The sequence below is a fragment of the Nannospalax galili genome, unplaced genomic scaffold (genome assembly GCF_000622305.1).
Source record: "Nannospalax galili isolate Female #2095 unplaced genomic scaffold, S.galili_v1.0 scaffold1128, whole genome shotgun sequence".
In the NCBI taxonomy this organism is placed as follows: domain Eukaryota; kingdom Metazoa; phylum Chordata; class Mammalia; order Rodentia; family Spalacidae; genus Nannospalax; species Nannospalax galili.
Genome location: NW_008358632.1, coordinates 1,357,636 through 1,373,721, shown reverse-complemented (window position 1 = coordinate 1,373,721; position 16,086 = coordinate 1,357,636). Strand labels below are relative to the sequence as shown.

General features: G+C 49.0%; 1 protein-coding gene across 10 annotated transcripts in view; it reads left to right on the top strand.

Moving 5' to 3' along the window:
- Mapt (microtubule associated protein tau) overlaps positions 1–16,086 on the top strand; it is a 115,234-nt gene that overhangs the window by 54,884 nt on the left and 44,264 nt on the right. For 5 of the 10 annotated variants that reach the window (XM_008821901.3, XM_008821899.3, XM_008821908.2 and 2 more), the window contains exons 2-5: positions 1,281–1,397; positions 7,798–7,884; positions 10,828–10,914; positions 15,546–15,611. In XM_008821901.3, the coding sequence (XP_008820123.1) occupies positions 1,298–1,397; positions 7,798–7,884; positions 10,828–10,914; positions 15,546–15,611 (340 nt within the window). In that variant the 5' untranslated portion in view covers positions 1,281–1,297. The remainder of the gene's footprint in view (positions 1–1,280; positions 1,398–7,797; positions 7,885–10,827; positions 10,915–15,545; positions 15,612–16,086) is intronic. The other 5 variants (XM_008821906.3, XM_008821903.3, XM_008821900.3 and 2 more) reach the window with 2 other exon arrangements.

Sequence of the window (16,086 nt, the reverse complement as noted above, 5' to 3'; positions counted from 1 at the left end):
AGTTCCAGAGAACCCAATGCCTCTGGCCTCCATAGGCCCTGTATCCATGTGGTACACATACATATACTCAGGTGTACATCCATACATATTAACTAAACTAAATAAATAAATCTTTGAAAAAAAAATAACTATTTGGGGACTGGGATGTGGCTTAGTTGGTAGAGAATTTGCCTATCTTGCAAGAAATACTGGGTTCCAACCCCAGCACTACATAAACTAGACATGGTGGTGTACACCTGAGGTGGAAGAGGAGGGTCAAGAATTCAAAGTTATCCTTGGCTACATATCTAGTTCTAGGATAACCTGGGCTACATGAGACCCTGTCTCGGGTGGGGGCCAAAAAAGGTTAAAGAGTCAAAGTCTGGAGCTGCGATTTGGTTAGGTATGTAATTTAGTGATAGAGTGTATACTCAGCATGGATAGGGCCCTCAGTTCCAGCACCAACAACAAATAACGAGCAGGCCTATAGTCCTAGCCACTTGGGAGGCTGAACCAAAAGGATCATGAGCCCAGGAGTTTGGGCCCAGAGTTGATTTTGCAGCCAGTTGCTATCCACGGGACAACCACTTTGAGGCCCTGCAGTCAGCTTCCCTCCCTGTTTTACTAAATTTTCCCCTCCCCCTCCTTCAGAGGCCCGCATCCAAGCCCTCTGAGGCCCCAGGGCTGACAACCCAACATAAGATATTCTACTTGGATTTTGCATAGTTTATATGACATTTGGGAGGGGTTGACTTACAAAGACACGGATTCTTAAAGGGTTTTCCTTTTCCATATTCGAAATGCAGGCGTCATCCATCTCCCACCCATAGTCTTCCTCGATCTCGTTCCTCTGTGCTCAATAAGGCAGTGGCTCCACCCCTTTTTCCCAGCATGCTCCGAATCGCCCATGCTCACCCTGGATCTACTCCAGGTTTTCGGGAGAACGTCCGGATTACACTCCACAACTGAACTACCAGACAGAATCATTTACTTTTCATTGACGTAGAAGGAGTGCTGGGAATGGCCGTGAGCTGGGTGCCTCACCTACCTCACCTGGTGGTTTCGAATATAAGCTACTGTGATGGTGGTTGAGTGCCCAGAAGTGTCACATGTTTTGGCAGGGATTTGGAACACCCAGTGAGACTGGGCATCTGCCTATTAGGGGACTGAGGAGACCAAGGCCTGCCTGCTATAATGTGGAGGAAGAGCACTTCACTCCCTCTCCCCCCCACTCCACTACCCGTCAGGTCTGCAGGCTTGGCTCCCACCTGTGCCTCACACGCCTCTCTTTTATTCCCCAGGTGAGGTTTGAATCAGAATGGCTGAGCCTCGCCAGGAGTTTGACACAATGGATGACCATGCTGGAAGCTACACCCTGCTTCAAGACCAAGATGGGGACGTGGACCACGGCTTGAAAGGTCAGTGGATGGCCATGCACAACAAGCGAGTCACATTGGAACACAACCTGCATTTGCCTTGGCAGAGGCTGGCAGGAAGGGTTCAAATCCTAGTTGTTTGTTTTTTTCTGTTTTTTTTTTTTTTTTTTTTTTTTTTTTTTTTTTTTTTTTTTGAGGCAAGGACTTCCTATAGCCCCTGCTGGCCTGGAACTCTCTATGTAGACCAGACTGGCCTCAATCTGAGATCCACCTCCCTCTGCCTCCTTAGTGCTGGGATTAAAGGCACCTGCCACCATGCTCAGAAAAATCCTAATCTGTAAAGGAGTCATTCACGTCTTGTTGTATTAGATTGTCAGTAGAGGGTGCCTGATCAATTTGAATGGGCCATGATAAATGTTAGGGTTTTTGAAAATTCACCTTCCAAGGGCTGGAGAGATGGCTCGGCAATTAAGAGCATAGAGGACCTGCCTTTGGTTCCCACACCCACATGGTAGTTTAGAACTGTCTGTAACTCCAGTTTCAGGGTATCCTTCACCCTCTTCTGGCCTCTATGAGCATTCCATGTATATAGTGCACGTATATGCATACAAGCAAAACATAAGCATACACATAAAATACAGATAAATTAATTTTCTAAAAAAGAAGAAAAACATTTGGGAGGCAGAAGCAGGTGGATCTTTGTGAGTTCAAGGCCAGCCTGGTCTACATCGTGAGTTCTAGGCCAGCTTGGGCTACAGGGAGACCCTGCTTCCTTCTGGCCCAGCGCTATTCTCCGACACAGGTAAGGCTGATCGTGCAAAAGGGCAGCTGATGTTTGAGGAGGAGGAGGAAGAGGAAGAGGAAGAGGAAGAGGAAGAGGAAGAGGAAGAAGAAGAAGAAGAAGAAGAAGAAGAAGAAGAAGAAGAAGAAGAAGAAAATTCCCCTCTCTAGAGGAGAGTACCAGATAGAGTGTGACAAATTTGGGGAGAGGGGTTGTCAGGTCTTAGCACTTCACCCATTAACCTATAAATTGGTATGATCATTAGCATGTGTGCAACTGCTGCAAAGTACTGCAGACTGAGGAGCAGTTGGATTCTAACATTATGCTCTTTTTCTTTTCTTTATTTTTAAATTTTTTAGACAGGATCTTAATATGTAGTTTTGGAATTCACTATGTAGACCAGGCTGGCCTTGAACTCACAGAGATTCCCCTTGCCTCTGTCTCCCAAGTTCCAGGATTAAAGTTATGGGCCACCACACCCAGCTAACAAGTTGTCATCAAATTAATTCTTGCTACTGAGAGTTTAAAATGAGCTTTTTTTCCCTGGGGAGTGACAGTTTGGCAGAAGGTATCACTGTGCTAACAATGGTTCAGGTAAGTGACAAAAGACTGTTTTGAAAAATAACAAGAGACTACATGCTAAATACCAAAACAAAGCATCTAAGTGGAGGCTAAAAGTTATACTGGGACTGGATCCAGGCAGAAAGAGCTGTGGGGGAGCTGGTCATGTGCCTCATGAATTAAGAGGTGCCTGTTATGTTACACTTTTCCAGGCCTTGGAGGCGGCTCCTTCTCCTTCTTCCCTCTCTCCAAGGATAACAATGACGGTGAGGGTGGATGGGAGAGGATGCCACCACACCCAACTGCAGGCCAGCTGGTTAACAAAACCAAAGGCAGTCTGCATGGGGCTGCCTCACCATTAGCACAAAACCTTCTTGAGTCACTTTACAGGTGCTCATAAGTTCCAGAACTAAGATGCTGTGTGGGTGCAGGAAGCATATTTAAAATGGGCCCTGCATGGAACTGGGAATGTAGCTCAGTTGATAGAGTGCCTGTCTAGCATATACAAAGTCCTGCATTCACTCCCCAGCACCATGTAAATCAGACATGGTGGTGCATACCTGTCTGAGGTGGTGCATACACATGGGAGGTGGAAGCAAAAGGAAGGATCAGAAATTCTAGGTCATTCTCAGATACATAGTGAGTTTGAGGTCAGACTGGGATACATGAGAGCCTGTCACAAAACAAAACATAAAAAGGGTCCTTTTGTGGCTGTATGAGTGGGGCTGGGTATCCAGGGCTATGCTTTGAGCAAGACTGTGAGATGTCTGATCACAGTGCACTTGCCTGTTTTCTTCTTTGTGTTCTGCTTTGTGCATAGAACCAGTTCACCTGACTCTAAGGTTGCTTGGACCCCAGAATCTTACTGTTGCCCAAGGGACAGCCTCCATCTCCACTGAATGCCCTAACCACACTACAGCCTAGCAAATGCCATCCATTCTCAGTGTTCCCTACCCATTGGTTCATCATGGCCCTGGCCAGCCCTTACAGCAACCTTCTATAGCTCCCTGGGGACGTCACTATATCTCACCCAGTCTAGACCTCCTCATCACAAACCCTGGGTTTGCCCCCAGCAGCCCTGTGCCTGAACACGCTCCCCTTTTGGTCCTGTTGTCACTGAGGGTCAAGAGCCATTCCTTATGTTATAGTTTGACAAGAATGGCCCTCAAGCCCACTGACTCCTCACTTGTGAATGTGTTGAGCTGAAAATGGTTTTCACGTTTCACATGGTTGAGAAAACCCACCATCATGAGTATGTGGCTTCCATCTTCAAGGTATCTCATGGGTCAGAAAATCTGGAACACGAAGTTGAGGTATGCCTGGCACATGTGTGTAATCTCAGCATTTAAGAGGTGGAAGCGGGAAGATCAGGAGTATAAGGTTATCTTCTGCATAGTGAGTTCTAGGCCAGCCTGAGCTACGTCAGGCCCTGTCTCAAAACAAAACAGAAGGCCAGCAAGATGGTTCATTGGATGCAAATGCTCACCTGACAACCTGAGTCTGATCCCTGGAAACCCCTGTGGAAGGAGAGAACCAACTCCCAAAAGTTGTCCTCTGAACCTCCACATGTAGGAAACAAAGATAGTGGGACCCGGATTACAAATTTGAGCCCAGCCTGGGCTATATGTAGGCTAGACTTTGTCAGTGGGGGATGGGGGTATGGGGGCAGAAACAAGGGCTACTGGAAGGGAGAAGGGGAGATGGCATAAAGGTGACTCACCTGGCTGACTCCTCCTGGACAGATTGTTTTCTGGATGTCCTATCCCAAAGCTTTCCCTGCTTGACCAAGAGGCTGAAAGATGTAGCCTCTTAGCAGGGCACAACTCTTTCCTGAATCGGATCAGAATTCTGCTTGCAAGGAAGGTGGATTGAACAGGCTCCAGGTGGGGTCCCTCTGTTGCCACAGAGTGGGTGTTCATACTGAGCCTGATGGGGTATTAAGTTTGTGAAAACCAGGACCATAAAGTGAGTTGGACTTTTCCTCACATGGCTAGAATCCATTTGTCCATCTGGTACAGTGGGTAGCTAGCTTTAGGAGACTCTGGTGATTCCTAGTCAGTTAGTCAACAACTATATCACCATCATCATTACCACCACCATCATCATCACCATGAAAAAGCCAGGTGTGGTGGCGCACGCCTTTAATCCCAGCACTTGGGAGGCAGAGGCAGGCAGATCTCTGTGAGTTCAAGGCCAGCCTGGTCTACATAGTGAATTCCAGGACAGCTGGGGCTACAGGAAGACCCTGTCTCAAAAAGACCAAAAAAAAAGGGGCAAAAAAAACCTTGCAAGGTCTTTTTTTTTTTTTTATGTGTATACATGCATTGCCTGCGTGTAGGTAAGTGCATCTGTGTCATGCAATGCCCAAGGAGGACAGAAGACGCTGTCGGATCCCCTGGGACTGGAGTTATGGACAGTTGTTAGCTGCCGTGTGGCTGCTGGGATTCAAACCTGGGTCTTCTGCAAGAACAACCAGTGTTCTTAACTGCTGAGCCATCTCTCCAGCCCCACAAGGTCTCTTTAATGCATAGTACTTCCCTGGACCCTTTAACCAAGGTGGCATATGACCAACAAACAGAATCACCACCTACCATGGTGGCATCTCACATGCCAGGCATGGGTACAAAGTGCTTTACATATTCTGTAAGCACCTCCATGCTGATGAAACTTGGGACAGTTAAGCAGCAAAGGAAACCCTTTAGCCAACCAGGGTGTGAAAAGTAGGAAACCTACCACACAGAGGTGAGCACTAAGAAGCTTCGAGGCCACTGGGAAGAGGCCTTTCTGGGCATTCAGGAGTAGGCTCGGGAGATAAGGGAAAGTAGGTGACTGAGAGGTCCTGCAGAGGGCTCCAGCTCATCCATCTCTCCATCCACGCCTTCCTCCTTCTCCCCCTCCATCCTTCTAACTGTACATCCATCTAATTATTCAAGACTCTACCCACCCACCCATCCCTCCATCTTCCTCTCTATCCTCTCCATCAGTAATCCATCCAGTCATATATCCATCCAATCCGTTCAGTCATTCAAATCCATCCATCCAACCATCCATCCAATTTGAGCCATATCTTACTATAATGGATACCTGAGGACAGTCTGAGTGGGATTGAGCTAAAGAGGAAAGCTCAGGATTGCAACCCCCCCTCCCATACTTGGTCCCTTAAATTAGATGAGAACTAGGTCCCTAAGTATAAATATGCAGGCAGGCTCTGTGCCAGCTGCGGGAGGCTCGGGCCAGCTGCGGGAGACTCTCCCTGTGCTCGCCGGTCGTTGGCCACCGATCCACGAGGGCAGGGAGAACAGAAGTGGCGAACGGGGTCAGAACGGCCAGTGGGTGCTGACGGAAGACAGCTCTTCCGGGGAAACTGATCACAGGCTGGTCCCAGGCGCAGTGAAACAGCAATGACATGGCTCCAGGCACAGTGAAAAACAGCTCCATTTATTAGTGGGAAAAGTAGAGAATTTATAGTGTGGAGGCAGTAGCAAAAGCCTCAGTTATAGGTGCTCATAGTATGCTTTATTTACTTGTGGCAGTGGGCTCCTATCTTCCAGACTATCAGACAATGCCTGATTATTGTATAGAAAAAACCTGCGGGTAGTTTTTACTTCCGGTAACTATGCTAAAGGCCATGTTTTCAGATAAGGTCAGGCATCCGTGGTTGGCGGCACTTCAAGGTGAACCAGGAAGAGAGCAGGAGGCCCCCTGCTGAAAAGGGAGTTTTTCCATTTGGTGCCGAGCCCCTCAGTTTCTCTATCCAGACATAGAGAAACTGCAACCCTAACAGTAGGGTTCCCCAACATAAATACTTAGGATTTTCATTCGTGGGATTCTCCCACCAGCTCCAGGAGGCAAGTAGAGTTGATACCATTGCCACTCATTAATTAATTAATTTGTTTTAAGATTTTTTTGTAGCCCAGGCTGGCCTAGAACTTACTAGATAGTCCAGACTGGCTTCAAACTCATGGAAATCCTCCTGCCTCTACCTTCCAAATTCTAGGATCACAGGCATGAGCCACTACTTCCAGCATCATCCATTTTATAAGAGAAGAAACTTATGTCCTAAGAGGCAAATCGTACACTACCTAACTAGAAAGATGTAGAACCAGGTCTTAAACCCAGACAGCTTGGTCAGCAGTCCAGTGCTCAGGAACACTTACCCTCCTGTACTTTAAGACCTCAGCTCCCCCAGCCCTATATGCTGAGAAAAGTGTGTGAAATCCATGAGATACCTTGGGAAGATTTACTCCAGTGGCCAGCGTGCTACATGTGAGGGAATTTGTTCAATCCTTCCAGGAGGAGGAGATAGATTCCTCATTCTGTGAAGCCAGCAAAAGCCACTTTACCAAAAACATTAATAGTGGAGGGTGTGGCTGTGAACCACTGTGGTCAATTGGCCTTTCCTACTCTCCCCTCCCCCCGCTTCAGATTCTGAAAGGATCTTGCAAGTACTCATGGCTGACATTTCCAGCCATGGTGGTTGTCTATCCGTCCTTGGACAACTTTCTATGGGAGGAACTGGGTGAAGGCCAGACACAGCCACACGGCCATGTAAAAGTGGGCACTGTGCTTCCCTCAGCTGATTCCTTTCCCTTGACTAAGTCCTGGCTCTTTGAGGGGTCTTCTAGGTATCTACTTTTCATTAATCAATAGTGATGGTAGAAGCAGCAAGGTCATCTCTGTGAGTTCAAGGCCAGCCTGGTCTACATAGTGAGTTCCAGGACAGCTGGGGCTACAGGGAGACACTGTCTCAAAAAGACAAAAAAAAGACAAAAAAAATGCAGCAAGGTCATGGGTAACTTAGCTTTCTAGATCTGCTGCTTGGCTGTCAATATAAGGGGCTTTGCCTTGGTTTGACCTGACTGGTTGAAAGGCATATCTCCTCCCACCCAAGAGCAGACCTACATCTTAATCCAGGTGCTAACAAGGGTGGGGTATAGTTGTGTTGGGATGGCGGTGCTAATTCCTTCATGATTTGATCATAAGGTTATAGGATCCACACTGAGGGGTTTGCAGCTCAAAGGTCTCCACTCTTGCGTTCTTGAGGTCAGAGAGGTTCTGGTTAGAGACAGCTGTTCTTAAGGCTCACTGTGTATGTTCCAGAGTCTCCCCTGCAGGCCCCTGCCGATGACGGATCCGAGGAACCAGGCTCGGAGACCTCTGATGCTAAGAGCACTCCAACAGCTGAAGGTGGGGCCTCCCTATTCCCATTGCTTCCTTCAGCAGCTTCTTCCCTGCCTCCAGCCTGTGCTTACTTTGCTTTGAGTCACCCCTCCGGCTGTGTACTGCTGTGTGTGCGCACACCCTTGTGGCTGCGCTTGCTGCTTCCTCTTCTGCTGGCTGAGAAATGTATTTGCTTGGTGCTTTGCAGGACAGTACTGTGGGAGCTGGGCCCTGCTTCCAGGCCTGGCTCAACAGTGTGCACTGTGGGCATCTTCCTCCTGTGTGCTCAGACACTTGGAGAAACTGGGCTATGTGGCAAAGCAGGGCCCACACACAGCTCCTCAGGGCCTCCTTCCTGTATCCACTGTCCTCCATAACCCCCTCAGAAGTCCCCACTTTACATTTCTCTCAGGGGCCCCTAGGGCCCAGAACATTCATTTGGCTGAGGAAGGGTCAGGTCAGACATCTCCATGCCCACAGGTCGGGATGGTCTTGGTGTAGTGTTCTTCATTTCTTGGGCTCTGGACACACCTGGGCCTCTGGATTTGGAATGTATTCCACTGCCTCCTAACCTGTTCACTCTAGACAGTTAGTGTCTGGGTTGTTGTGAAGTTCCCTCTCTGTTTCCTGAAAAGCTCCCTAGTCTTGATGTCTGCCACATTCTCTCGTTTCCCATCCATGTCAATTCAGACTACTGCATTTGGCCCAACTAACTGAAGAAGCTTATGTAGCTTGCATCATGAGATGTCTGGATGCGGGTATCAAATCCCCAGTGTTATTTGTGCTCTTCAGTATTCATGTCATCCTAAGTGTTTGGACTGTTGCCTCATAGTTGAAAGATAAGTGCTGCACTCCCAAGCATCACATCTGCCTTGTAAACAAGAACCAGGGCTGGCAAGATGGCTCAGCAGGTAAAGGTGCTTGCCATGAAAATCTTGGCAACCTGAGTTTAATCCCCAGAACCCATGTAAAGGTAGAAGGAGAGAACTAACCCCACAAAGTTGTCCTTTGACCACCATATGTGCGCTGTGGTGTGTGCAGCCCCCTCCCCGACATTATACACACAAACAGTAATAATAACTAAACCATTGGAGCTGGGTGTGGTGGCTCATGCCTTTAATCCCAGCACTTGGGAGCCCGAGGCAGGTGGATCTCTGTGAGTTCAAGGCCAGCCTGGTCTACATAGTGAGTTCCAGGTCAGCTGGGGCTACAGGGCGATCCTGTCTCAAAAAAAAGACAAAAATAAAATATTTCATCATTTTTATTTTAAGTATATGAGCATATTGCCTGCATGTATGTGAGTGCACCCTGTCATGCATTGGCATGGAGGTCAGAAAAGGGCATCAGATTCCCATGGAACTGGAGTTAAGGACAGTTCATAGCCACCATGTGGGTGCTGGGAATCGAACCTGGGTCCTCTGTGAGAACAGTCAGTGCCCTTAGCCTCTGAGGCACCTCTCCAGTCCCATACCACTTTAATCTTACATACCAAAATGTGTCCCTTTTTATAAGAAGGCAAGGGTTTTCTTGTAAGTTCCACCTGACAGACTTCCACTTGCATTTCATTGGTCAGAACTGAGTTTCTGGTTATGCTCTGGCTACAAAGCTAGAGATACTGATCATTTTGCTTTCAATCCATTGAGTAGAAGAAATCAAGGAAGGACATTGACATTGGCTCTTGAGTAACCTGTCCATGACATCGGCCCCCATCACCTTATCCTTCCAAGGAGATTTGAGCTTCTACTCTGAGCACTTTTCCAGCCCTGCACATGGCTTGGGTGTTCTCTCACCCAGCATCTACCTCTAGATTAATCCAAAACATGACCTGCTAATTACTTGGCATGGTGGTGCACCCTTGGAGGATGCAGTTGGTGTGGCCCTTACCCACAAAGTCATTAGCCTGATGAGAACGTCTTGGCCAGATTCCCTTGGCCCTCCCAAAAGCCAGTGAGTGATGCAAGATAGTTCCTGCTCATCTTGTTAGGACAGTTTTACAAGTTGCCTGGCACCCTGAGAAAGTCCAGAAACTCCATGCCAGACCTGGTGCCAGCTTCCCAAACATGGCTTTCAGTATCCTGTCAGCCATGTCCTAGATGAAGCTCCCACCCAAGGCTCCATGCAGTCTAGACCTGCTGGACCTGTACTTGCGGGAGCCCCAGGTGCCTTGCTGTCATCCAGAGGGAGGGAGGTGGCTGGGGCTTTTCCATTCACGTCAGAAATGACCATAAGAAATATGGCCTTTATGGAACTAAGTTGTGTGGAATTCTGGGAGTCCTTCCGACTTGATCACTCCCCAGGTGTGCCTAGAATACCTGGTGGGGAGTCAGGGGGCTCTGGAGGACTGCTGCTCTAAGTGTGTTCCCTGAGAAAATGCTGTCTGAAGCTCCTGGCCAGCAAAGCTCCTGGCCAGTGATTCCTACCTCTTGCCTCTGCAGGAAGATTGACCTCTGTGTAAGACCTGGCCTGGTCATTGCCACACAAGGAACTCTGTGCCTTTTAACCAGGGGTTTAGGAGTTTGAGTGAGGCAGGGAGTTACAACTAGTAGAAACCCTAAAGGTTGCCTAGAGATGGCATTCCTGGTTTTGTAGTTAAGGAAATCAAGGCTCAGAAGTGACAAAGTGCTTGCTTAAAACCTCACAGGAAAACTGCAGGCTTAGCCCCATCTCAAGTGCCCCACACTGTCTGCCCCAGTCCCAGTGCTGCCCCCCCGCACTACTGTAGGGATCACACAGCTGGACAGTCTTCAGACTTTCAGCAGTTCTTTCTAGAAACCCCAGGAGCACTTACACAACCCCTCAAGGCTTTCCTGGCAGGTGGCCTGGCACCTTGTTCTGTGAATGTGCTTCCTGGGAGATGGGGAAAGAGGACTGCAGCCCTGCTTTGTGCCGGCTTTTCTTGCATGTTACGGGGCAGCGCCTTCCTTGCACTGGCTCTGCATAAGCAGAAGGGTGACTGTTGGTGGTTTCCAGACGTGACTGCGCCCTTAGTGGAGGAGAGAGCTCCTGGAGAGCAGGCTGCTGCCCAGCCCCACACGGAGATCCCCGAAGGAACCACAGGTGAGGGTGACCTTCAAAGCCCCAGGGCTGTGAGGGCCCAGCAGACCTGTCACAGGAACAGGTCATCCTCATACCCCAGTGAGCCAGGTGTGTGAGTGACTCTGGCTCTTAGGGATCTTGGCTAGTTAGTTGTGGGCACCTGAGAGTCCAGCTGCTTCCCACCACAAGGCTGTAGAGCTGATTCCTGCTGACTCCTGCTCCCTCAGTCAGTTAGGTTCTGCAGAGTTTTCTGAGGCAGGTAGGGACAGATATCTGCTTTCCTCATACCAAGGCCAGTTGCCACTCTTCCAGCTCCAGCAAGTGTCAGGTCACCATTAGGGGACAGCTTATCCCCAGGAGCACCAACGAAACTACAGTGACCACACAACTAGAAGGTCTAATAGGATAGTCCTAGAGTTCACATCTCTCTCTCTCTCTCTCTCTCTCTCTCTATATATATTATTAGTGTGTATGTATGTAGGTGTGTGTATGTATGTATGTATGTATGTATGTTATGCCTGCATGTGTGTAAGTGCACCTATGTCGCGCCGTACCTGTGGAGGACAAGAGGGCATTGGATCCCCTGGAACTGGAGTTACAAATGGTTGTTAGCTGCCATGTGGGTTCACACCTGGGTCTTCTACAAGAGCAGCCAGTGCTTTTAACCACTGAGCCATCTCTCCAGCCCATTACATCCATTTCTAAGACTGCATTGTCTTCTAACCTTGTAAACTGTCCCACCCACAGGGATGACAGGGAGTTGGTCAGACATAACACGACAGAAAGAGCACTGGACTGCTCAGTTACAAGCCATCCCTAGGGAAAGAGTAAGCACACCCCCGAGCCCATGGCGTCCTTCCCTTTGTGCCCTCTTCCATGGGTTCACAGAAAACCCCAGCAGTTAGCTTGGTGAACCCGAGGTGCCCAGTTGCCTGATAAGAACTGCCTGATTGCTGTGCATGGGAGATGGAAAGTGCTCTTTCCTGGGTTGGGCTCTCTGTGGCTGTGTTAGTTACTCTTCTCCTTGCCGTGATCAGATGTCTGACAAAAGCAGCTTAAGGAAGGATAGGTTTGTTTGGGTTCACAGTTTGAGGGGAGAAAATCCATCTGACAGAAAAGTCACAGTTGCAGGAATATGAGGTGACTGGTGACATTGCGTTTGCAGTCAGGAAGCAGAGAGAGATGAGTGCTGGTATTCAGCTGGTTTTCTCCTTTTTCCCCAGGATCCCAGCCCATGGGATGGTGCCACCCACATTCAGGGTAGGTCTTCCCTCCTCAGTTAAACCTTTCCATAAATTCTCTTAAAGACACACCCAGATGTGTGTCTTCTGTGTGATTCCAACGCCAGTCAAGTTGACAATGCAGATTACCATCACAGCAGCCATTTTGAAAGCCTTTGGCTTTCACATATGTTGGCTTTGAGAATACCCATTGCAGGCAAGCAGTGCCACCCCCCGCCCCTTCAAAAGGTGTTTCTTCTTTGCAAGGTGATCGGCTGCCAGTGAGGTCATCAGAGATGGGTGGAGTCAATGCTCTTGAAGCTCTGCCCACTCCTCAGCCTTGAGCATGAAGGATACTTGAAGGCCGTGAAATGACTCACGGAGCCAGGTCGTGGATGACTTGATTTTGTCACTGAGGAGGTTTGTCTCCTGTCTGAGATAAAAACTCTTGACTTTTTCATCTCTCCTGGTAATCAGAAGTAATTAGTCTTCATAGTCACAAAACAACCTGCAAAGTCTGGAGATGTAGCTCAGTTGGAAGAGTGCCTGCCTAGCATGTGTGAAGTCTGGGCTTGATCCCTGGCATTGTATAAAGTGGATGTGGTGAGGGGAAAAAAAAGGCCTGCAGATGTCCATCAATAGGGCCAGTCCCATGCAACAGCCAGACCTGTAACCCCATTCAAGGCAGCCCCTGCTCTGGGTTAGCCTGAGGCAAGTGGGTAAGAGAGGCAGTGGGGTAGCACTGGTGCGAACTGCTTCCCACTCTGTGCAGAGGTTTAGAGGAGCTTTCTATAACTCTGCCCAGATGCCTGGCAGAAATAACTTAAAGGAGGAAGGATTTGTTTCGGTCCTGAGCTCAGGCTCCTTGGCCCCACAGCCTTGGGTAAAGCATCATGGAAGCTGTATGTGGTAGAGAAGACTCTTCATGTCTTGGTGGACAGGGAACAGAAAAGAAGGTGGCACTGCACTGAGTTGACTTTCTCCTTTATGTGCTTTTGTTCGTTTGTCCCCTGCCCCCAGCCCATAGGATGATGTCCCTATATCAGCTAATCCTCTCTGGAAACAGCCTCGGACATACCCACAGGTGTGGCTCACCAATCTCCTAGGTGATTCTAAATCTAGTCACATTGACAGTGAAGATTAACCACCACAGAGACCTTACTTGAATTCTTCTAGACTCTTTTCTCTCCCCTCCCATCTCCTACTTCCCTGAAGATCACTTCCTCTGTCCTGAATTCTGGTGGCTGTGTTGTCCCTCCTGTCACCAGTGAATCTAGCTGCAGCCTCACCTCTGTGGAGGGTGACGTACTTCCAGTAGTGGCCTGTTAGGCATGATCCAAGATGCCTACATTCTTGTACCCACAGGTCTATGACAAACACCAGCAAGCAAACCTTGAGCACAAGCCTGCTGGCAGGGCTGAAGCAATGTTCCTTAGCTTGGCCACCAGAGCAGTTCCGACCCCCTCCCCATCCTCTAGTATTCCAAGGAGGGGCTCAGGATGGAGCCCACCAGGTCCCAAACCAGGGGGAATGGAGGTCAAGTATCTATTTCTAGGTATGCATTGAAGACTGTGGAACCAAGCCTGGCAAGCTGGCACATGTCTATAATCCTAGCACTTAGGAGGTAGAGGCAGGAGGATCAGGAGTTCAAGGCCTGCCTGGGGTACATAGTTCAAGGTCCATATGTGCTTCATAGCAGAACTTTATATAGCTCACTTTGTACTAACATGGGCACACGGGTTGGCTGCATCTTGATGCTCCAGTGAAACTGAGCATGGACACTGAGCTAGGGCTGCTGTGTGGCTGTCCACTGCAGGAGGCCTGCCTCCCTGGACAGCAAGGAGTCTATTGCTTCATTGAAAATGTTACCCAGGGACACAAGAGGCCCTTTGTGATGTGACGCCATCCGCTGCTACCATCCCTCCCCTTGGGTGTTTTTGGAGGCCCCCTTGCTGAGGTCAGAGATGTTTGCAGCCCCCAGTTTCTGCCTTATTCGAGGGGCAGGATATCACAGCCCTGTGCTAGGTGTGGAAAGATAAGTTGAGTCTCCCAGTGCCGGGGAAGTGATGGTATCCCAGAATGCCTCCTTGTGTTTGCTATCTCAATGACTCCATGGATGCTTAGCTGGACTTGCTGTCACTCTGGGGTTATCTTCTATTTCCATAACATTGCCAAAAACTCACACCAAATCCACACTGGGCACTGCCTCCTGGACAACTGACCCAGTGTCATCTGACAAGGCACTGTCACCAGTGGACCTCACGGGCAACACGGGACCTAGAGTGTATCTGTACTCATGACCTGGTAGATGAGGAGCTTCTGAGCTCCCTGTCCCCTCTGGCCCCACCACAGCTGCCCTCAGACAGCCAAGAGGCTGGTTGTTTATGAGACCAGCATGTGACTGTCCTGCAACTCAGTCTCTCTCCCTTTGTCATGCTCTTCGTGATGGGCTGTGCTGGTATGCCAGCTTTAGGAGCAGAAACTGAGCACCTCAGTCTAGAGAGAAGGCTGGTGGTCCAGCCAGCATGCCACTGTGTGGGCATGTCTCAAAGGCCTTGAGGTCAACGGGGGCCTGCTTGTCTTATAAACCCCATCTCTAGACAACTGTATGTGCCGCCATTCCATAGCTGTGTCCTGGTTTCTCCTATGCTCTGGGGATCAGCACTTACTGACTTGAGTCCTGCTCATGTGGTCTGGAACTTTTCTCAGCCTCAGCCTTCTTTGTTTGAGGTGACTCTTGGCTCCTTAACTAGGACCCTAAGATCCTCCACCTCTCCCCCACCAGAAAAGCTGCTCACTGGCCCTGCTGGTACCTCCCTCTAGCCAGGTAGCACTGGCTGGTTCTAGGTGTGACATGACAGGGGATTGGAGGGAAGGAACTCAGCATCCTGGGACACCTCCTGTGTGCCAGGCTCTGTCCTCTGTCACCCTCACCATCTTCCTATAAGACAAACCTGAGTCATCTCCTTGAGGTTCCCAATAAGGAAACAAAAGCTCAAAGAAGTCAAGCAAGTAACAATTCCTAGGTCCATACCCCAATGACCTGACCCCAACAAGCACAGTCTCTCCTTGAGCCTTGCCTTCCTGCAGTACTGGCCAGGGTTGGCAGTGACTCATCTTAGACCTCCCGAGTTCTGGCATCTTTGTGGATCCAGGCAAAGCAGCTGGTCCTCAGCCTTCTACAGAGAAGCTTTCTTCCTAGGTTACAGTCATCTGGAAGGTATGTGGGCACTGTGGGTTTTGTTTAGGTACCCCTTGTCACCATCATCCCCAGCAGTGGCCTTGGCAGAAAAGCATAGCACAGCACCTGGCCCAGCAGACTGAACCTCTCCTGCAGGTTTTACACGAGATTCACGAGGTACAGAGAGCATGGTTTCCAGCAAGCAATAACTGTCTTTATTTCTGTCCTCTCCCTTTGCTGTTCCGGACCAGCTGAAGAAGCAGGCATTGGAGATACCCCTAACCTAGAGGACCAAGCTGCTGGACACGTGACTCAAGGTCAGTAGTTTGAATCACTTCCAGGACTCAGGGGTCAGAGGAGGGAGATGGGAGCATTCGGTGGGCTCTATACTGAAAAGGAATTTTGGCCCTAAGCTCTAATTTACAATTCCAGGAGACCTGGGGGATTGGCCTTATCAAAGCTGGGCTCTGTAGGCCTGGAAAAAGCCCAGGTAGGTTTTTCTAACACCATTCTGAGTCATTCCTAAAGGAAGCAGGCCTTGCCCAGTCTGGGGTTGAACATGATGGGAGATGCTTTCATAGGCCATCGTGTGACCTGTTAGCCAGTTCACCATGGAGCTTTTCCATTTGAGCTTTCTTCTCTCAGCCTTTGCATCTTATGATTGTTTTCTTCTCAGGAACCAAATTTCTATGTTCACAAGTGGCTTTCTATAGTTTATCATAAATATATTTTTAAAATAATAATATTTTCAATATCTTAGAGATTCTTTTTTTGGGGGGCGGTCTTTTGAAG